This window comes from Mustela lutreola, chromosome 1, assembly GCF_030435805.1.
Source record: "Mustela lutreola isolate mMusLut2 chromosome 1, mMusLut2.pri, whole genome shotgun sequence".
Classification (NCBI taxonomy): Eukaryota; Metazoa; Chordata; class Mammalia; order Carnivora; family Mustelidae; genus Mustela; species Mustela lutreola.
In genome coordinates this window covers 247,190,067-247,212,788 of record NC_081290.1, presented here as the reverse complement: position 1 = coordinate 247,212,788, position 22,722 = coordinate 247,190,067, and the positions used below count along the sequence as shown (strand labels likewise).

General features: G+C 48.5%; 1 protein-coding gene across 9 annotated transcripts in view; it reads left to right on the top strand.

The window, feature by feature from the left end:
• ABCC8 (ATP binding cassette subfamily C member 8) overlaps positions 1 to 22,722 on the top strand; it is a 73,607-nt gene that overhangs the window by 9,549 nt on the left and 41,336 nt on the right. For 4 of the 9 annotated variants that reach the window (XM_059137538.1, XM_059137518.1, XM_059137528.1 and 1 more), the window contains exons 4-10: positions 937 to 1,103; positions 2,785 to 3,027; positions 3,921 to 4,109; positions 11,319 to 11,483; positions 14,510 to 14,665; positions 19,154 to 19,288; positions 19,657 to 19,819. In XM_059137538.1, coding sequence (XP_058993521.1) covers positions 937 to 1,103; positions 2,785 to 3,027; positions 3,921 to 4,109; positions 11,319 to 11,483; positions 14,510 to 14,665; positions 19,154 to 19,288; positions 19,657 to 19,819 — 1,218 coding nt within the window. Of the gene's footprint in view, positions 1 to 936; positions 1,104 to 2,784; positions 3,028 to 3,920; positions 4,110 to 7,120; positions 7,186 to 11,318; positions 11,484 to 14,509; positions 14,666 to 19,153; positions 19,289 to 19,656; positions 19,820 to 22,722 lie in introns of those variants that run through there. The other 5 variants (XM_059137550.1, XM_059137544.1, XM_059137513.1 and 2 more) reach the window with 3 other exon arrangements.

Genomic DNA, 22,722 nt, shown 5'->3' with positions numbered 1-22,722 from the left:
ACCCACACTATCGTGTCTCCTAAAGGGGAGCTAGTTATCGCTGCTTTCTCCTGTTGCCAACGAGCAGTGGTTTAGCAGGTGGTGGTGGTGAGAATTTGGAGATTAGTTTCTGACGTTTATGGTCCCAGGTGTGAAATCTGGAGACAATAACAGTATTAACAGCTGATGTCCAAAGAGCACCCACTGTGTGCCAAATGCTTTCCATACATTCCTCATAACAACTTTTGAGGGAGTACTATTATTATCCCCATTTTATGGGTGAAGAGACTGAGGCCAGGTTGGGTTAAAGGACGTATGCACAGTCACACAGCTGTTGAAGTACAGGATCTGAGCCCGGGTATATCTGGCTGCAGGGCCCAGCTCTAACCACTAGACACACTATGCACACAGAACTGTGACTGACTTGTTTGTACCCCCAGCCCCTTGGGCTCCGTGAGGAGCATCGTCATGCTGTTGTGGGCTCTGGCCTGGGCACACTCAAGCTTGCAGGGAGCTTGGGCAGGTCACACCCTCTTTGGGGTCCCAGTTGTCTCATCTATAAAATGAAAGAGCAGATTGAAGAACCTTTAAGATCGTTCCACCTTAGAAATCCCACAAGCAAACCATTACAGGATGGAGCCACCGGCCATGGGCACCGGGGCAGCCCAGCCTGGTTCTACCACTTGTCTGGGCAGGTCCCTGAGCCTGGCTTCCTTTGTCTGTCCAGTCGGGGAGTTGGCAGCTCTCCCCTCACGAGGTGATTGTGAGGAATAAGTGAGATAGTACTTTAAGTGCTCACATGGCACAGCACCCACAACTTAGTAAACCAAGAAAATAATGTATTAATCACTGTGAAGAGAAATTTGGCAGACTTACAAAACAGCTTGACTTACCAAATTGTTAACATTTTGAGCGTACCCATCTTGAACAGTTTAATGCATGTGCTCTTGCCCGCAGCCCTGCTGATCTACTGGACCTTGGCCTTCATCACCAAGACCATCAAGTTCGTCAAGTTCTATGACCACTCCATCAGCTTCTCACAGCTGCGGTTCTGCCTCACTGGGCTGCTGGTGGTCCTCTATGGGATGCTGCTCCTGGTGGAGGTCAATGTCATCAGGGTGAGGGTAAGTGGGCCACTGCGGGGCCACCCCAACACCCACCTCAGCATACACGGGGGCCAGGGTGGTACTTCCGATCAGTGTCCTGTCCCTGGGTGTGGGGCCCCCAGCCTGCTTCTTAGCTGAGCCCTAGAAGGAGCCAGCCTCTTTTAGCAGGCCCCAAATGGGAGTTGAGACCCGTGGGAGAGGTTCAAGAGGAATATTCCTTCTGGTCTAGCTGCCCTCTACCCCAAGCTCCTAGAGCTAATGGAAATGACAGGAAGTGTTAGGCAAGGTTGAAAGATTCTAGGTTTAATCCCATAGAGAGGGAAAAGGGCTTTGAGTGCTGGCCTTTCTGAGCTCTGCTCTTATTGTTGTTGTTATTGTCTTGGGGGAGGGGAGTTATTTTAATGTGTTCATATAGTTACTCATATACCTGAATGACTGAATGTGGCTGCTTACATGTGTTTTGTCTTGTTTCATTATCATTTTTGTTTACCCCCTTTTCATCTCTCCCCATCCCTATTCTACACTCCCCAGGCATTTCCTTCCCCAGGTAACCCCGATTAGCAACCTCATATGTACCCTTCCACTCTTGGTTTTATTAATAGAATACCATATGTTTGTATCTATTTAAGTTTCTTTTTTCTCAACACATGTAAGAGTAAAGGTTTCTCCTCTCAGTATTAATTTTATAACAGTCGGATCATATTATACACAGTTTCTACATCTTGTTTTTCTCACCCAGCAGATATCTCTTAGGACTCCCTTCAAGTCTGGTACGGCTAATTTAGTTTTCTTAATGGCTGTATAATATTCCGTCATGTAGATGAGCAATAATTTCTTCAGCCGTTACCCAATTGATGGGCCTTCAGTTCACTGCCAAGTTTCTGCCTTCACAAATTATGGTGTATTAAACAGATTTATATCTTTATGTATCAGTGCTTTTATTTTTGTGGGAGAGATTCCAAGGAGTGGAGTTGCTAGTTCAAGTGAACTGTGTGTTTTAAATTTCAATCAGTGTTGCAGATCGCCTTCCAGAAAGACTATAATCTACCAGCAATGAATAAGAAAACCCTCTCCCTGCCTCCAGTGAGCAATGGGCCAGCCCCATTTGGGTGATGAGTATGAAGTACTACTTGAATTTGCATTTCTCTGACACCCCTGCTTTAGTTGGTGATGTACAGGGCACAAAGGCCAACTAACTACATTCCCTGCCTCATCTGACCCTCACAGCACCCCAGGGATGCAACTACCACCCACTTTTTAGACAAAGAAACATTTTAAATGAGAATTTGTCCAAAGACACCTGGCTAGTAAGTGGAGGAGGCAGGATTTGAGCCAAAGTTTGCATGACTGCATGTTCTGCAAACCCAGCATGAAACATGTTCATGTCCTCAGATCTGGGATCCATGGGATGGTATCTGGAGATTTCTGCTCTTCCCCAAGCCAACTTCAACTCAACCCAACCCAAATCAAGGGGATTCAGGGTAGACCTCAAGGAAGAGTTACAAGTTAGGAGGCCCCTGGCCCTGGTAGCCAACAGGTGTGGAGTGATCCTTCTCCTGCGAATAAGCAAGAGATGGCTCCATATGTTAGATGTCAGGGTCAAGGATGGTATGTCACAACCCCAGGTCTTTTCTGGGGCAAAGTGGAGAGGGGTGAGAAGTTGCATTTACCTGTCCCTGGTGACCCATGTGCCCCACAGAGATATATCTTCTTCAAGTCACCAAGGGAGGTGAAGCCCCCTGAGGACCTACAGGACTTGGGGGTACGCTTCCTGCAGCCCTTCGTGAACCTGCTGTCCAAAGGCACCTACTGGTGGATGAATGCTTTTATCAAGACTGCTCATAAGAAGCCCATTGATCTCCGAGCCATTGGGAAGCTGCCCATTGCCATGAGGGCCCTCACCAACTACCGGCGGCTCTGTGAGGCCTTCGACACCCAAGCGGTCAGTGGGGACCCTGCCACACCATCCATTCCCCTCCCTCCAGGTTAGAGTTGGGGACATACTGATGGAGACCTCAGAAGACATCAGGTCAAACCCCCAGTAGGGCCCACTGAGGGGAAGAGGCTTGCCCTAAGTCACACAGTGAATCAGGACAAGTCCAGAAGATTCATAGGACAGTCACAGCTGAAACAGCCCTTACAGTTTAGGTCATCTGAACAAACACCCTTATTGTCCAGATGGGGAAACTGAGGCCTCAAGAAGGGAAGTGACCCCACTGAATTCCCTCATATCCTATGTTCTTCCTTCTAGAGCTCAGTGACTAGAAAGGTGGGAATTTTCAACTATTTTAAAGGGTGGGATTTAGTGGCCCAATACTTCCAAGAGTTCTAGAAGCTGAACAAGGCCGGGGTCTCCCTAACTCACTGCCATGGAAATGGAGGCCCCAAGAAAGGCCGTGACCTGCCCAGAGCTGGGCAACAGCTGATAGGTGGCAGAGCCAGTCTCCTAATGCCCAGGCCCATGTTCCTTCACTGCCTCTGCACTAGCACGGTGGGGAGACATGAGGCAGACGCAGTCACAGGTGGTGATGAATAAGCGGGCCATGTGCCACTTCTTCATTGCAGTGCTGTGCTCATCACATCATCCTGACCAGCTGTGTGACCTTGATGGTGAACCTGGCCTCAGTTTCCCCATCTGGACCATGCTCATGTTGATACGGCCTACCTAACTGTGCACTTGGTGACTCAGTGATTTCCTGGGGTTCACTTGTTTGCAACAAGTGTGGTCACTGGGTTTCCCCAGGCAGCAGGAGCCAGGGACTTCCTGGGAGGCTGGGCCCGGCGGTGAACGGGCCCTTGGCCGCTCTGACCTGGCCATGGGTTCTCTCTGGGCAGCAGAAGGACTCGCAGAGCATGCAGGGGGCCCGAGCCATCTGGCAGGCTCTCTGCCACGCCTTTGGGAGACGCCTGGTCCTGAGCAGCACTTTTCGCATCTTGGCCGACCTTCTGGGATTCGCCGGGCCACTGTGCATCTTCGGGATCGTGGACCACCTTGGGAAGGAGAACAGCGTCTCCCAGCCCAAGGTAGGCCACCCCAAGGGGAGAGCAGAGCACCCTTGGGGAGATTTTTCCCTTGTACACGAGAATGGGCAAGAGGTCAACTGGCTGCCCTGAGTCAGCTCCCCACACTCGCACAAATCCCTTGGCGATATCTCCTTCTAGAAGATGCTCTGCATCCGGTTAACAGAAATGCCAGGAGGCAAGCTGGTGCCCCAGCAAGACTTATGGCTCCCTGCTCTCCTCACCATGCCATCACTGCCATGACTTCTCTCCCAGGCATTAGTCGTTCAGAAAGTTGTAGGACGTGCATTCGTTTACCAGCGCCTAGGGCTTCTCGGATTTACTGGCTATATTGTCTTTCGTTTACATCATCCTTATGGACTCAGACAACTTCTCATGATCTGTCTTATGCAGTTCTGCATATTCTGGCATCCAAAGTCCCACTGGTGCTTCTTGGAGGCTGCTGTCAGGGGTGAGGGGCAAGGGGACCCTCCATGGGTTTCTTCCCCCAGTTTCAGATTTCACTCAAAGCTGCCCCAGTTTTATGAATATATTGGACTCTTCCATTAAAAATTCTTTGACAAAAGGATTCCATGGCTTAAAATCACTTGACTCATTGGACTAGATAATCTCTAATGGCCTTTGCTGCTTTAAGATGCTCCAGACTGAAATCTGTTGGACCAAAGAGGCAGTAACCTTTCTGGGGGTTTCTCTTCCCTGCTTGGGGCCGTAGCCTGCACTCTGGGGTTGGGGGCTGGGGACTTAATTCCTTCATCTGTTTTTTTGCTGCCACTTAGATTTAGCTGGTCACAAAATGGAAAACTCACCTCTAACAAGACTCGGAGTTTTATTTTCCCAGCGGGAATATCATTACCAACTTTTAACCACACACAGTCCAAAAATGTTGCTGAGAATTGCTGATTGCGGATCGTAATGATTCATGACACTCCCTTGCGTCCTGCTATTCATCTTATTGGCTCTAGGACCACAGAGAGCATTTAACCCTGAGGAGGTTTATATTAATTTTTCCCAGGGGAATAATTAACTGAGGACTTTTGGTCAGGAATATGAGGCACACCAAGTCTGTTTGTCTGATTTATTCAGCAAACATCCATTGAACCCTACTGTGTGCCAGGCCTGGGTTGGGCTTTGGTAATCCAGAGGCCATGGCGATGATGGGCCTATTAACTACAATAACAGCCACGTGCTGACCATTAACGCATGCCTGGCTGCTTGTGGGAGTTACTGAGATGCTGTCTCCTTTCATGCCTAGCACAGCCTTTTAGGGTCAGTCCTTTTATTTTATTTATTTATTTATTTATTTATTTGGTAATAGTTATTGGGATATTATTCACATACCATACAACTCATGAGGTAGGTATTTTATCCCCATTTTAGAGATGAGGGACTTGAGGCGCAGAGAGGTTCAGTAACTTTCCCTAGGGCTTTTCAGCTGTTGTGTGACAGACTCAGGATCTGAATCCAAGTCTCTTCCATTCCAGAGTGTGGGCGCTTAGAACTGTCGTGCTAAATTGACTTACTATTATCAAGCCATAGCTTCTGGCTCCAAGGATTGTGAAATCCAATGGAAGAGAGAAATCTAAATAAAAGATTTTTCGACTTTGTGTTCAACACTGCTGTTAGGGGGTATATATAGGGAACTGTGGGAAGAGGGAGTGACTAACTCAGCCAATGGTCACGGACAGCTTCATAAAGGGCCAAGTACTGGCATGGGGTCTTCACATAGGAGTAAGAGTTAGCCAGGCTCAGACGGGCAGACTTCTAGTTCAACAGGAACATGAGGATTCTTCTTGCTTATTTAGACCTTGGTGGCTTTTGAGGCCTTTCTAGCTTTCAAGCCTCTGAACTGTACTTGGACCAAAAAGAGATAGGAAAGGGCAAGTTCTCTTGTCTACAAGAGTGTCACCTTCAGTTCTAGTCTGACTGTAAAGGACTCCAGAATATTCTACATGGACAATCCCACAGCAGCAAGACCCCACTGTTACTCTGAGGAAGGAAGCGGCACTAGTCAGAGCCCTTCTCAGCTTGTTCATGTCATTGTCTTCTTCCTATGGTTCCCAAAACGCTGGTGGGGTTCTCCTAGAGAGAACTCTGAGGCACGATGCGCCACAGAGGCCGGGAGAACAACACTTCGAATTGTGGTTCATCTGAACGTCTCTCTTTTTTTTCCCTCTTTATTTATATACCAACCCTGGGATTTATTGCCCTCTCAATGGAATGCTCTTGTCCAGGTTCTTTGTCAGTCCATAAATCCCCGAGATAGATGGCCCTTCCCTCGGAGGCAGCAGGCCTTATCAGATCTAATATTTGTTTCCTGCAGCCCAAACGCAATCAGCAAATTACAGACATCGAAATGAGAGATGAAAATAAATATAAGTCTCCAGTGTCAGCAACAGAGAATCCTCAGTCGTGTGGTTGCCTGCCATATGGCTTAATTCTCATTTAGGCTTCTGGCTCCAGAAAATGGGGAAAGGAGTCATTTACCGAGGTCATCTTACTGAGGTCATCTGGTTCATCCCCCTGCCTCCCAGCAGCTCCCACCCAAAGAGACAGGTGCCGTTCTGGTGTTTATGAACCTACAAGAAAGCTCTCCATGCACAACCCTTTCTGTGAGAAGGCCCTTCTTTTGGCTCAGCCTCCTTCGGTGCTGTGGCAGGCTGCACAGTGGGGCACCGTTGTTTACTTCATTGTCAGTAGCCGTCCTGTCCTCTGTTCCCTTTCCAGGACACTCACAGTTGGCAAGAATCACACTGCCCTTGGCATCTGCAAGGACAAACATTATTTCTTCTTTAATTCCACGCTCCTGTCCCCTCTGCCACTCTCCAGGGAAAGCTGGGGCCCAGGCTGGGAGCAGCCCACGACCTCTGTCTCTCCAGCCCCCTCTCCTGCCTAACCCCTACCCACAATCTGTCACTTGCCAGGGCTGTCAGTGATCTGGCTGCAGGGCCAGGGAACTGGGTTCATAAAGAGCGGCCAAACCCTGCTCAAGGCTGTCAGCTGGGCAGAGAAAGAGCAGTATGGGTTTGGTCTGAGTGCCAAAGCTTCCAAAAGCCTAATTTCAGAGGGGAAACGTGTGTGGGTTCGTGAGTGTATAAGTGTTCATTCTGAATGAGTTCTCCCAGGAACTATTTGTAATTCGGTGTATATGTCCTTCTATTTGTCCTGTGTCTCTCGGTATCTTTTTCCATGTGTGTCTGTGTCTTCATTTGGATACACGTATTTGTAGCTATCACTGTGGGTGACTCTGTGAATTAATATGCTTTTCTGTGACTTCGTGATGTCAGTGTGTGGATTGGTCTTTTCATGACAGTCCCACACAGCTGCTCTGGCCCGGCATGCCTCCCTCCCGTCATCCCACTAGCCCGTCTCAGCCCCCGGGACTCACTTTAGACATCACCTTCTCTGGTTGGATTAGATGCCCCTCCTTTGTGCTCCCGTAACACCCTGGGCTTGCACCATCGAACACCCCTTGTCTCTTTCCCAACTTGACCTGAATCCCCTAAGACAGGAACCGCATTACCGGACCTCCTCGTGGCCAGAACCCGGTTCCATAATTCTTCAGGGAATCATACAGAAGTTATCACCTACTGTGTGTGTATGCTTACTAGATATTTTTATCTCCATTGTTACACCGAATTCTCACAATAGGCACAATAGGCAGTCAGGTTGGGGGCCCTGAGTAGGACAGCTTGGTGGAGTCAGGGCCTAGGAGGGAGCAGCCTGAAGCTTGGGCTAGCCCAAGTCCTAGGTCCCTGGGCAAGGCCCCAAAGAACCTCCCAGATTCTCGTGGAAGCCCCTGAGCCAGCTAAGGAGAGGAAGGGAGGCCTGGGTGCCTGAAGGGAAGGAAGCAGGTAACCAGGAGGGGTCCCCAAGAGGCCTAGGCCCCTCAAAACTGCTCCTGGTGGGGGGGCCTCATTTTCCAGTGAGGAAACTGAGGCTCAGGGAGATTGAGGTACTTACATAAGGACACATGGCTAATATAGAATGAGTCAGGACTCAAACTCTGATATAGTTAACATCTAAGTCCAGGCTCGAAACCACCTTGTTAAGTGGTTGTGAATGGAAGGGTGGGTTTGTTGGTCCATGAATGGTCAAAGATGGTTGTCATTGTTTTTTTCCCAGGGCCTTCCAGGGCGGGGACCAATGTGTAATTAACCTTCTGACTCCTGCCCAAGTAAGAAGCAAAAGCCCACATGATCCCTGTCCACTAAGCTCTAGAGAACAAGGAAAGGGGCCATTTCCAGTCATACATCTGGCCAGGCAAGGACAGTGGGAGTCAGAACAGTAGCGTCACGAGTCCTAGGTTCTAGTCCTACCTGTGCAAATGAATCGGCTTAACTACGAAAGGGGGAATTGTATAACTTATAGAGAAAGTAGATGAGAGAGGAAGATCATAGGCATTGATTAATTTAACGTATGTATCGAGCACTACTTGGGAAACCCTCGGAAACAAACACAGTTTCTTCCCTGAGAGCTTGTGAAAGTGTGAGACTGGGGCTGATCTTCTGAAGCATTTAACTCCCACCAAATGTCCAGTTGTAGGTCCTCGGCCTTTTCTCTCCAGCCTTCAAGGTGTTGGGCAATGTCCGTGCCTTCACACCCATTTAAAGCTTCCCAGAGCCTGCCTTTCTTGGGCAAGAACCTGGGTCTCTTTGGCTAGTCTAGTACCCACTTTTCTTCTTTTTCTTTTTTTTTTTTTTTTAAAGATTTTTTTTTTTTTTATTTGACAGAGAGACAGCGAGATCAGGAACATAAGGGGGGGGGGGTGGGAGAGGGAAAGCAGGCTTCCCATCATGCAGGGAGCCTCATGTGGGGGCTTGATCCCAGGACCCTGGGATCATGACCTGAGCCAAAGGCAGAGGCTTAACCATTGGAGCCACCAGGCACCCCTGGTGCCCACTTCTTAATAAAAACTTAGCTATTCTGGGCTCCATCTCCTTTAAGCTGTCTCTTTGAAGAGAGGTCCAATAACGTCTTAATGACTTAGACCTGCAGGGAGATTTTCATCTTAAGAGGCCACAAGAAGTTGATCCAAAGAAATACAGTTTCTGACCCAATGGTATGTGTGTTGTTGGGGGAAGGGGTCAAGGTTTTTCCTTTAAAGCTGCAAAAAAGGAATTAGTTACTTTGCTAAAAATATACAAATAATGAGTGTATTTAACAAATACCTCCATACTCTAATCAACGTCTGTCTTCAGGTGACTTTTCGAGTCCTCATTCTCCAGCCTGTGTGTTTTCTGATCATGGTGAGACAGCACATGCATAGCATTCCATGCTGCCTTGTGGTGGTTGCTGTTCCCATGAGCATCAGAAAATACTCAGCCATGCCCTATGGGTGTGCGTGGCATTGACTTCTCACCTCTCCCCCTGCTGTACCCCAGATATAGAACACCTTCATTTCCTGACACTAAATGGTTTCCTTCAGGGCAAGCTCCCAGGAGGGACTCTGTTGCTTTAACACGGTGGACTCTATTCTCCAGAGCTGGGTGTCTATGGAAGATGGTAGAACCTAAGACTGCCAAAGTGTGTTAAATAGGACGAGGTCTTCCCAAGGCCATGTGCCTTCCTCTTTGACCCAGAACCAGCCACGTGGCCATGGGTCTGTCCCCTATGATCTTATAGCTGACAACAGGAAACTCGAGGTCAAGAGGCCAGGTGAGGCTTAGGTAGTGAATCTAGGGATGTTTTTGGCATCACATAGGTTCGTGTTCATGTTCATGTGTTCTGCCTTATCAGCATGTGAACTCAAGCCAGCCACGTCATCATGCTGAAACTCCATTTCCTTGTACATAAAATTAGGCGCATAATGGTATTCTCATTGGTATATTGTAAGGATGGAGTTCTGCACCTGAGAAATACTGTGTCCTGTCCCTTGCTTCCCTGTAAGGTCAGGTCTCAACCCCCGCAGCCCAATTTTAAGGTCCATTTGGCTGCTTCCAATCCACCCCTCCCCCCCCACCCCAACACGCACACCATCTCTTCCTCCCTTCTCCCTCTGCCTTTCCTCTGGTACTTTGGCAAATGAGCCAGAGTCAGGGACTTCAGGCCTTGGTGGGCCTTCCTCTAGGAGGCTTTAATGGTCCCTCTGTATCTGCTTCCTGCTGTCCCCAAAAGGAAAAGTCTCCTGTCTCACAGAGCCACGGAGAGGTATTTGTAAGTTCCAGGAAGCAGTGAGTGCTGGTTGAGCAGGCCCAGTTGAACCGAGAAGCAAGGTCTTTACTACCATCCAAAAGCCCTGTGTCCACGATCCAGGAATTTCTGACTCTATGAAAGACTCCTCTTGGCCTTCTGACCCCTTGGGCCTGATCCTGGCCAGAGACGTGCCCTCAGACTCCTTCTCATCACTTTGTTCCCACCACCCTTCACCCTGCAGCAGCTCCCACACCCTGCAAATAGCTTTCAGAGTTCAGGGCAGAGTCTCAGGAAGGGGAGAGTGCTGTCTTCATGGAAACATGCATGTGGTTCTGCTGGGGAGCAAAAGACTTAATCAGGATCAAAGTTTTCCTGGGAGCTGTTGATGCTGAATTTGGAAACAGACATGCTGTTGTTTTCTGGTATCTTTAGCAACAAAGTCAAAACATTTGGGTTTCTTCCCAGTGCTTATCATCTGAGATCTTGTTGGAGGTGTAGCAAGAGGACAATTTAAAAGGAGGTCCTGGGAGCCCAGAAGGCTGAGGGGGCTTCTGAAATCTCAATCCATCATAGGTGATGAGTTTCCACCTCGCCTAGGAGCACTAAATTTTCCCCACTGGCCTTTTTTCTCCAGAAATTTCTACAGAGCTGGCTGTAGGACAAGACCTCAGCTCATTCTGGATTTTTCTGTAACAGAGAGCACACATTGTGGGATTTGTTTGAGCAGTCCTGGTTTTGGCTGTTCTGTGAGTCACTCTGTTTATTCTCATTCCATTCAGAGTGAGCTCCTCTGGGCCTGGTAGCCACACAGCTGAAAGTCATATTTATGGGCACGAGGATAGAACTGGGCCACACTCTGTTCCCCTAAGTAGGATGATGAAGAGGATGTAGGCAACCCTCTCTGTGGCTAAAAGGATGTTTAGCTGGATTTATCAGTCTGATTTTGCCCTTATTCACAGCTGCACACGCTTTGCAAGCATGGAGGGTCCTGCAGTAATGGCCACCGTGGCACAGTAGTGGGTATTAACGGCGACCATTTTTCTGACGGTGACAGCCATCTCCAAATTCTCTTTCCAACAGATACAATTTCTAGGGGTTTACTTTGTCTCATCCCAAGAGTTCCTTGCTAATGCCTACGTCCTAGCCGTGCTTCTGTTCCTTGCCCTCCTACTCCAAAGAACATTTCTGCAAGCATCCTACTATGTCGCCATTGAAACTGGAATTAACTTGAGAGGAGCAATACAGGTACTTGGCTAATGATGCTTTCATTTCGCAGTAAAAGCCACATTATTCATCCTCTCAGTCACTCGAGAATGATTCTGCGGTGAGTTAATTTTTTGTTGTTGCCCTTCAGCAGTGCTTCGAAACAATAACTGTTGACAAAGCTGCATAGGAGAGTGGAAAGTGCCTTGGGCTGGACTCAGCAAGTGTAGGAGGTCCAGTGCTGGTTCTGCCTGGTACTGGGTCTGCAGTGTCACCAGCTTGGCCTTGAGTGAGACAGACATCCCTGAGGGGTCATCTCACTCTTTCCTGCTGAAAGCACATGCAGACTCAGAGTCCTCCAGATTCTGTTCCAGGGGTCTGTCACCCGTCTTCTTTGGTTGCAAATAAATAAATAAGAACCAAGGTTGACATACTAGAACTAGATAGCCTTGAATATTGATTTGAGCTCTTAAATCTTGGGTCCTAACCAGAGAGATTTTTCTGGCCCGGTACGTCCCTTGGGTCTAGGTCCTTGCTCATGCTCCCTGTGGTTTCCTTCTCAGACTGGGTTGAGAGGATGCTCAAAATCAGGAGGAACTCAGGGCACTTTTAAGCAAGGCGGTGATAAGAGTTGTCTGAGCTATAGTGTTTTCTTTAGAATTTTGGTTCTGCTGTTGGGATGGGGACACCCAGTGTGACAGTGGTTTAAATAGCATGAAAGGTTTTTCACACTGAGTCAGGGCTGGTGTGGCAGCAACATGTTCATTAGAGACCTTGGCTCATTCTGGAATGTTTCTTTCACATGAATTTTGTCTTATGGCTGAAGGTGACTATTGGTGTTATCACTATTGGGCCTATACTTAAACTAGCAAGAGAAGAAAGGTGGGGCAACAGGAGGAAACGCTGCCTTCTTTTAAAATCATAACAGAGACATTGTGCATATTCTCTCCCAACCCACTGATGAGAAATTGGCCACAGGGCCACAGCTAGAGAGGCTAGAAAGTGTGGTCTTTATTCTTGACAGCCATGTATGTCCTGCTAGAAAATCTTCTTGGGAAAAGGAGAGAATGGATCCTGGGGGACAACCAGTTGATTCCGTCATACCCAGAAAATCTCATGAAGTCAATAGGACACTCAGAAGTTGTGACTAAACCCACAGACACCTCATACTTCAGGAAAGAAATGTTCCTCAGAATTATTAACACCAGCCGATCCTTTGGGAACCAGGATCAGAGGCTTTACAGAAAAGGGACTGAGAGGAGAAGGGATGGGCTGGGCTGGGTCCAAACTCTGGTTATCCTACTATAGTCCTTGTGAATGCCGAATTGTGTAGTGCACAGCTTGTGCAGCTGTACATGGCCAAACTGCCCATCTCCAGTGGTTTTCCCTGAGAAAACAGTCATTTCTTCAGGGATGTCATCATGTGAGAATGGGGGCAAGAGCCCAGGAAATCTAAGACCCTCTGAGATTCACGGGGGCTCAGACCTAGGAGGAACCAAGTTATTCCTCACTTCAGAAAACCTCTCTGAAAGGTTTTCTGCCCAGCTTCTGCGCAGACCCTTCCATTGACTGACAGGGACATACCACCATAGACGACAGTGAGTTTTATAGTCAAACAGTTTGTAATTAAGTCTTTATCTTTGTATGTCATAAATTTTACTCTGCCCCAGTATTTTCCAATTATATTAAAAGAGCCAAAAATGGGTTTTAAATGTATTAGCATGTAATTGTTTTTATCAAACTGTCTAAATCCAGGAGAGCTAAATTCATATGCTGTGAAAAGAAAATGCTGGCATTGATTATGGAAACAAATTAGAAAAACAAACATTTTTTTCATAAATTTACATAAAATTATAGATGAGAATACGTATCTTCATGTGTTTGAGAATAACCTCAGTTTTAAATGAACGTTATTAAGCAAAATTCTTGTAATAGATATATAATTTTTTATATACACCAGATATTAGTAAGATGCATATTTCTGGTCTTTACTGAATAATGCTTTCTTTGATAGAATACTCTATGTTCCTACTTCACTAAAACTAGGTTTATTATTATTCTTTCAAGACTGATTTCACATAACCCGGGCTGTACATAGATCTGTCAAAAAATGTCACTGCCACTACCTTAAATTTTACCCCTGTTGTATATAAACTCCCCCAAAAACGTAGAATAGATTCATGCTTTAAGCAAATCTGACCATCAAAAAAGCCTGGGTCTCAAAAAAGATGAATTAAAAGAGCTGGGAATCCACCTTATAACGAATGCACAATAGAATTTCATTTAAAAGCAGGCATCCCCGGGCACTGAAGATAGGAATGCGTTTTTCCTTGTTTAAGAGCACACAACCTGAAAATCGCCATCTTTCTAGGAGACATGATTACTGTGCACAAAGAGCTTTTAGGTTCAGAGCTCCCCCACTACCATGGCTCCTCCCATCCTCCCTGGAGAGACAGAAAAAAGTGCTCAGGGTAGCTGGACTCCCGATGGTGGGGGGTGCTGGTCGACACTTGGATGTCTTGTCTCACTTAAGATCTTCCCAGGCTGACCGCCTGTTTTGTTTCAAGGCTCAATTAAGACAGGACTTGGCTTTGGAGCATACCCCTCCCCCAGTTGAAGACAGCCACATTAATACAGACAACTGCGCCATTCTATCATATTTATGGCTCTGAAGGGTGTTCTCTACTGGCCTCTGGCAAATCAAGAATACAGCTGGACATGAAGATCTGCTTTTAAGATTTAAGAGCTAATTAAGTCCTGTCCCCAAGGGTGAGGTCTTGCTTTGCTGGGGAAGTAGCTGGCCATGCTGTCGTGGATTCCTCATTTGAATGCTGCCCTTCTGACTTGCTTGATCTATAATCAAAGCCCTTTACCTCTCTGAGCCTTAGTTACCTCATGTGTGAAAATGGAACACTAATTTTCCAATTGGTGCCTACTTACAGAGCTGCTCTGGGGCTCCATGGGGAGATGTGAGAGAAGGTACTGGTACGTTGTAGACACATGGCATCTGGGAGAGGGATTAGGGTGCCGATGATAACAGATGTGAAGCACTCCACTCTCGCTTCCAGACCAAGATTTACAACAAAATTATGCACCTGTCCACCTCCAACCTGTCCATGGGAGAAATGACAGCCGCGCAGATCTGCAATCTGGTTGCCATCGACACCAACCAGCTCATGTGGTTTTTCTTCTTGTGCCCAAACCTCTGGGCTATGCCAGTACAGGTAAGGAATGTATGTCTGCGGTGGGGGTGAAGGGCACAAAGTTGGAATCTTCTGGTACATGCCCAGTGACTAGGAGCTCGCCATCTTCCATTCCATGTTGGCCTGCACCTTCCACCCCCCTGGAGTCTCCATGGGCTGTACCCCTGGCTCCCTAAACTGTCTCACACTCAGCGAATGATCTAGCCATCCCTCTTGTCATTAAGGCTTTAAAAAAATTATACATTAATCCTATGTGGAACACTTTTGCAGACCTTAAAACTTATGCTGCAGCAAAGTACTTATAATTACATCGAAAAACGTTCCTGATGTATATTTAAGCCAAAAAAGTTACAGAATAGTATATGCAGTGAGCTTCACACTGGATTGGAATGTATTATATATACATATTTGCACCGACACACACAGAAGAGAGAACTAGAAGGCCACATGGTGGGATTATGGTGATTTTTATTTTCTTTGTGCATTTCTAAATGATCCAATAAGCGTGTATTATTTTTGAAAATCAAAACCATGATTATTTCTAAAGCTGGACAACCTTTGGGGCTGGCTCTGAAGGAGGTGTGTTCTCCTTCAATGATCGTAGGCGAATCCTCAGCATGGCTTACCTGACCCCTGGCCTGGTCTCTCATCTGGAGCTTCTACCATAGAACCCATGCTTCCCTCTGGTGCTCAGACCAGAAGTGCAAATCCCAGAGCGCCTGCAGGCTCCATAGAAACTGCCTCATGGAGAGGATGGTGTCTGGACTATGGTGAAACAGGTTGACTCACATACTTACCCTGCCTGAGCCTCAGTTTCCTCATCTATGAAATGGACATGATTCCTACTCTTTAGAGTTGCTATGAGGATTCAGTTAGGTGATCTAAGTAAAGCGCCAGGCAGAGCACCTGGCACAGAGTGGTCACTAAGTAAATATCAGATCCCTCGAAATTGCACACTTTGATGTGAGTGAGGACTTTATTGGTCCAGAGCCTATTGTTCCTTGGAGCGCAAATTCCATAAGCCTTCATCTCAACTGATTTTTATTGGACTTTCTTATCTATAAAGCTTATATTTGAAAGCCATTAAAGGAAAATAGAAGGAGAGGCTTGCACAGGGAGTCGGGCAGGCATCTTGATGGGGAGATAGGACAGGGAATCTGATGGTCCTTTTTATGGGGACAGCCCTCTATGCCTTCCCCATTACCACTTACACATACCTTCCCCTTTGCCCAACCCCCTTCTCTGCCGGGTGGATCAGTGACTACAGAAGCTACAGAAGGGCGTAGAGAGCCTCATCTAATACAGTTACTGGCCTTTTGTCCACAAGAACACTTTCTGTTGTATCCCCTTAAACTAACTCCTTTGAAGGGGCTTGTCCACCAAACCCACTGTATTGTCATCATTACGATTACTTACAATGTTTATAGCACACACATCATTGCTAGCAATACTAACTAATACTAATAACCCTTGCCCCAGCCCCTCTCTCTTACGCAGTTAACCCTCCCAACATCGGGACATGGTAGTTTTATCTCCACGAATCACTTCTTTGCTTATTTATCATGAAGTAGCACTTAGTTTTCCATTTTTAATTCCTTTTTTCTTTTAAAGATTTTATTTATTTATTTGACAGAGAGAGATCACAAGCAGGCAGAGAGAGAGGAAGGGAAGCAGGCTCCCCGCTGAGCAGAGAGCCCGATGCGGGACTTGATCTCACGACCTGAGCTGAAGGCAGAGGCTTAACCCACTGAGCCACCCAGGTGCCCCCATTTTTAATTCCTTACAGGCTGTACCTTTGCCACTGAGCAGAGCTTTCAGCAGCCCTCAAGACCCAGTGTTTCCACCCAGAGTTGACACAGTAACTTCGACCTGGTCAGGATGCTCTGTGCAGCCTGGCTGCCCACAGGTCACCTGGCTTGTAAGAATATTAAAACCAGCTCAGGAGCCCCACTGCTTTATCCCCAAGGCACTCCTTGATTTCTAATTTTTTTTTTTTTGGGTCACATATGCTTTTTTAAATTAAGATATAATTCACCCATTTAGAGTGTATAATTCAGTGGGCTTTAGTGCATTTGGACCTGTAGAAACATCATCACAATTTTTGAACAATTTCTATCACCCCAGAAGGAAACCGTGCCCCTGGCACTCACTCTCCATCCCCTCCCACAGATGTAGGCAACCTCTGATCTTCACATACTTCTGAAAAAGCTAATGAAACCTTCTCGGAAAAACCAATGTACATTCACACACTTTGCCTACAATTTCAGGTGTTTTGCTCGCCACCTGAAGCTTATGAACACGATGTTAAGGAATTCGGCAAGAGTGGGGACTTCTTTGAGTCCTCATCCTGCTTGTGCTCAGGGCCTGGGGAGGTTGGACCACACAGTGAGCCGGTAGAACACTAGTTCCAGTTATCTCCTTTCTGTGGTTCCCTAGTGACAGAGTTCCCACCAGGCCTATTTATTTGTTTGTAAGAAGAGGCTTGCCACCTGGTCTTGATCTCTAACCAGGTATCATTCTAGGTATATATATATTCATTTAATTTTCATTGCAGTCCTGCTAAGTGGAATTAAAATCCCCATTTTAGGGGCACCTGGGTCACACAGTCATTTGAGCCTCTGCCTTCGGTTCAGGTCATGGTCCCAGGGACCTGGAGTTGAGTCGCATGTTGGGCTCCCCACCCGGTGAGGAGTCTGCTTCTCCCACTGCTCCTCACTCCCCAACTCATATCCACTCTCTCTTAAAACAAAACAAAACAAAACAAAAACCACCATTTTAAGGTTGAAGAAGCTGAAACTCAGAAAGGTTAAGTAACTTGCCTAAGGTTGCGCAGCAAAGTGCCAGGACTACATTCAAACTCTGTCCTACAGACTCCAGGGTCTATGATCTCCCCACTACTAGATCACTTTTTTAACTTGCAAAGAGGGGCTACAATAGTCCTTGTTTCCCCTCTCTGGCTTTGCATACTCAGAATCCCTGATTTCTGGTCTATTCTTCCAGGGGGGTCCCCGCAGAACCCTGCAAAATAGAGGAGTGGACGGAAGAATTTGGGGAGCGTGACAAGGGGCGGGTGGAGGGTGAGAAGGAGCCTGGAAGAAGCAGCAGCAGCTGTGGCTCCAGGTCCTGTTCCAGCAGCACTTGGAGGTATGGGGGTTCGGGCACCAACCCCCAGCAGGTGCCGCAGTGGTGACTCTGGGAGTCCCCTTGGTGTCTGGCCCTATAAGCTGCTGAGTGATGCCCCGATTGCCTCCATATGAGGACAGCTGATGAAGAGACTGGATGCCAGGGGTAATTTGGGGTAGGATGACGCGAGCAGAACTGGGCAGGAGTGGAGTTTCTTTATTTCCTAATGTGCTCCTCTGCACCCCGTGCCAGCATTTAACCTCAGTAAAATCCCAGGAGGCAGGGGGTGAAGGGGTCACTCACCAGCCCCTAAGATCCCGCTAACCCAAGAGGCGTTCTGTGATTCACAGAAATTACAGGGCTGCCCACCCACTCCTCTGTCCTTGAGGTAGTGCAAAGAGCTCACTGCCAATTTCGTGTAAGGCTCGGGGAATGCAGGGCCAACCCAGGCAGACTTTTTTTTCCCCCCAATTAAGGAAGACAGCACATCTGTTCCTTTAGAATAAGCCTGAATTTAGAGCTGTCTGCCTTTGAAGGCAACCTGAGAAATTGTCATCTCGATGCTTCAGGGGCTGGCAAGGGTAATTTACACTTCTCATCAATATTCAAAAGCAGGCGGTCGTTTGCATAAAGCTAGAAACAGAAGAATTTTCTTCTCAGAGAATACTTGCCAGATTCACTAAAAATGTGGAGACATCAGCTTTCTTGTACATATGTGGATCTATATTACAGATTATGGAGTGAATCTGCCTCTAAGAATTATAAAAACCTCTATTTAAATCCAAAGACCACTCACTCTATAGCATGTCACAAATTTAAGAGATCATTATCATTTTCTTATATACGTAATAACTAGCTTAATAGAAGACAGTGCCTCTCTTATGTTTAAACGATGCCAGGAGCCTGAGAATGAAAGTTGAACGGCTGGCCCCCGGACCGGTTTTGTCCGGCTGGGACGCAGCAGCACCCCTGTGCTCATATGTCACTTTCCTCCCCATGGGAGGGAACTGTCAGCTTCCCCAGCGAGCAAACAGAACAAAAGGTGCTGTTACAGCCATTGTGCAAGCTCAGCTCTGAGACTCCCATCTGGAAGGTAGATTTGGAGAGAGCTACTGCCTTAGCCGGCTGGCAGATCAACACAGTTAATTATCAGCACCGCCCCCCCGCCCGAAAGCACAGCTTGCACGAGACCCCATTGTGCTAATACCTTTTTCTGAAATTGCTTTGTCACACCTCCTCCTCTGGTCCCCTGCGGACAGCTGGAAAACTTGGGCACCAAGGCATGCCCCTCCCTAGGTGACTGGGGAAGGGGGGATTTTGACAACTCCCCCTCCCCCAGGATAGCCATTGGGTCAGAGGAAACTTACCTCCATGACCCTCCCTCAGATCATCGTGGGTGTGATTCTCCTCTACTACATCCTTGGCGTCAGTGCCTTAATTGGGGCGGCTGTCATCATCCTACTGGCCCCCGTGCAGTACTTTGTGGCCACCAAGCTCTCCCAGGCCCAGCGGAGCACACTGGTGAGTGAGCATCCTGGGCATGCTGATGCCCCCTTTCCCCATCCTCTCCCCCAGCGGCTGCTTGCTCCCTCTCCCTGTAGGTCAGTGAGGCTCCTCTCTCCTCCCCCAGATGCCGCCAAACAGACACACGCAGGTGCACACACACATCCATGCATGCACGCGTGCACCCACGCTCTCGTGGACCCAAAGCAGGTTATTTCACGGGCCAGGCCTCAGTTTCTTAGTCTGTGGAATGGGATGAATGGAGAAGACGGGGTGTGCCCATGGGCACAGGAGCTGGGCACTGTGAAGCGGTGAGGGCATTCGCTCGGCTCCTTCCTCTTGGGCAGGATGGGGGCACTCCTTTCTGACTTGGTGGCCCCTGGCAGGAGTATTCTAATGAGAGGCTGAAGCAGACCAACGAGATGCTCCGTGGCATCAAGCTGCTCAAGCTGTACGCCTGGGAGAACATCTTCCGTGCCCGCGTGGAGATGACCCGCAAGAAGGAGATGACGAGCCTCAGAGCCTTCGCTGTGTACACCTCCATTTCCAGTGAGTGCCCCCTACCGGCCAGCCCCACGCGCTGCTGCTTAAGTGCTGGGAGATGGGGTCAGGGCTTGAGGCAGGAGGAGAGGCAGCAGAGGCAAGGGACCTGGGCATCACCCAACCCAGGGGAGCCTCAAACTGTCTCTTGGAGCCGAGCCCCGAGAAGTCACAGTGTCCTCAGTCACTTACCCAGCAAATGTATATCAACAGGCTCCTGAGCCCAGGGCATTGTCCTGGCCCTCAAGACACAGTGATGACAAAGACAAGGGAGGTCTTTTATACTCCATTGAACTGGTATCTCATTGGGAGGCAGCAGTAAATGAATAAACAGCAACAGCTTTGAATTCTCCAGGGTGTGAGGCCTTGCTGCCCTGGGGTAGCTACAAGGAAGTTTCCATCTACCCAGGGTATGTTCTTCAGGAACAGAAGTTCAAACTTGAGGCACTTACAGATGTAGGGACTGACTCTAAGTAGTTAGGAAACCCCAAGCCCAGAATGTGTGTGTGTGTGTGTGTGTGTGTGTGCGCGCGTGTGTGTACAGGAAAAAAGACCAAAACTGGGAAAACTCCTACCGTCCCAGCAGAACACATATTACAACTACTTTCCAGAGAACATGGGGCTCCGCCAGGGAAAAATGTACCACCCAATAAGAGCCATCGCATGCAGAACGATAGGAGAACTATACCTTCAACACCTGGAAGAGATCTTAAATAAGCATGTTCAAAATAATTGAAAAGCCAAAGGAAGGTGTGAAACCCACAGGGTAAAACAGAAAAGTATCAGGGGGAAGAGAGTCAAAAGGACTTCTGGAAATTACAAATTTAGTGATCAAAATTAATATGGTGGGCGGGGTCAGGCCAGGGCTCATGGCAGTCAGGTGACCCATGGGATCCTGGCCCGAGTTGATCTTACGGTCGGTCTAGTGGCTTCCCACGACCCACCTTGTTATGCTTGCTGCCCAAGTGCATGGTTGGGATGGAGATAGTTAGCGGCTGGCCGACATCATACTGGTTCCCTGGCCCGTCCAGTTTGCAAGAAGGGCCAAGGAGAGGCCCCCAGAGAGGAAAAAACAAAAACAAAAAGGAAACGAAAATGACTCAAGTGTAAAGCTTAAATGAATTAACATACCTGAAGAGAACGTTTGTGAGTTAAAAGCTAGATCTGTGGAAGTTCCATAGAATGTGAGAGATGTAAGGAAAGTGCTTTCTGCCAGTTGAGAGAACCAGTTTACAGATGTGAAACGGGGTGGGGGAGGGGGAAACGGGTAGTGGGGTGTCTTCCTGAGGCCACTCCTGAGGTTAATGGCATGGCTCAGGCTAGATCCTCTGGAGCCTCCTGCTATTTTCCACCAATGGCTGGGCACCCATGTGTGAGGAAAACTTTGACACTCTGGGGCACCATTTTCAGATGATTTTCTCTGAGTAGGAAGGAAACAACCAAGAATGGGTTCTGACGGGACTGGAAATGAGGGAGAAAGTTAGGAGGGACGCACTCGTCTGACCACCGCCCCCAGCTGAAGTGGGTTCTTTTAGTGTGTCATGGAAGAAACACTGCTGTGGAGTTCACTGGGAGGGTGCACTGGGCGTGCCTCCCAGATAGGGTCATGGAGAATGAGATGACCGCTCAGGTCGTCTGTGTGTTCCTGGTGTTCATATTGGCTAAAGAGAGGGTCTGGTGGGGCCAGGGGGCCAACATCTGAGCTGAAGTGTCTCCCAGGGCAGGGCTTACACTGAGCACCCCAAGCATCCCACCTCACAGTGTCCATCCAGATCATGGTGTCCTGTGGCCAGACCGGCTGCCGTCCATGGCACCCGTCATGGAGCCTTTCTGTAGAGAGTCCTGCTAGGGCCTGCTTTTCTCAGAATGGAGTGGTGAACGTGGCAGGCAGCTGTGGCTTCCTGGATTCAACACCAAGAGACTCCAGGTTCCTGGTGTCTCCCCTTGACCCTCAGCCCTGCCGTGCGGTGTTCTGGGCCTCTGAGCATCCTTATCCTCAATCCTGTGGAGAACTCCACAGGACTGATAGGAGAAATTGGCAAGGAACATGTGGGGAGCTCAGTGCTGCTCAGGAGCTGCCGTGCCTGCAGCCCCAGGCCCTCTCACTCTCCTCTCTGCCAGCTCTGCCTGCCTCCGGGCCTGGTTGTGGTAACAGTAACCCCACACCGCATGTAACCCAGTGAGGACACCTGGCTTCCAGACATCTCGTCAGTGGGAACAGCTGCTGAGGTGAAGGAGGGCCCCCCCCACAGCCAGGTGAACTCCTCTCCCAGCAACAGCATAACAGGGTGGGATAGGCAAGCTTCCCACTGCTGCCATGGGAGATAAGGAAGGGAAGCAGCAAGGAAACTGGGGGTACTAGGCTCCCCCCCATATTCCTTACAGCTAAGTAGAGGCAGCCACAGGTCATATAGATGGGGACAGCTCATAGCTACTTTGCTCCTGGGAGGGGTATGCTTCTCTCTGCATCCCAAACCACAACCTGGGGTGTACTGTGTATAAACAACATTGTGTGATGCCTAGGTTCCCAGGCTAGCCCACTGAGGCCTATCTAGTAGGTGTTCTTTGTCTCCTGGAGCCCCCAGAAGACAGGCCAGGGCTTTGTAAAGGTCCTGGGGCCGGGAGGATGTGGGGAAAGGAGATGCCTGGTTGTCAGGGGCTGAGATGACCGTGTTAGGAGTGAGGGGCTCTGGAGCCAAACACCGGTCTGTCCAGGGCTCAGCGAACTAGAAGGATAAACAGAGCATTCCAGGCTGGTTCTTGGAAGAGGGCCATGGGAGGGGAAGGGAAGTGCCCTCTGGGAGGTCGCTGAAAGCTAAGTGCTGTTTACTTATGTGTTTGCCCTTCCTGGGATGAGTCTGTTCCGTCAGCCCTGGGAGCGGGGGAGGCCGGACGGGAGGGGCATCTCCTGG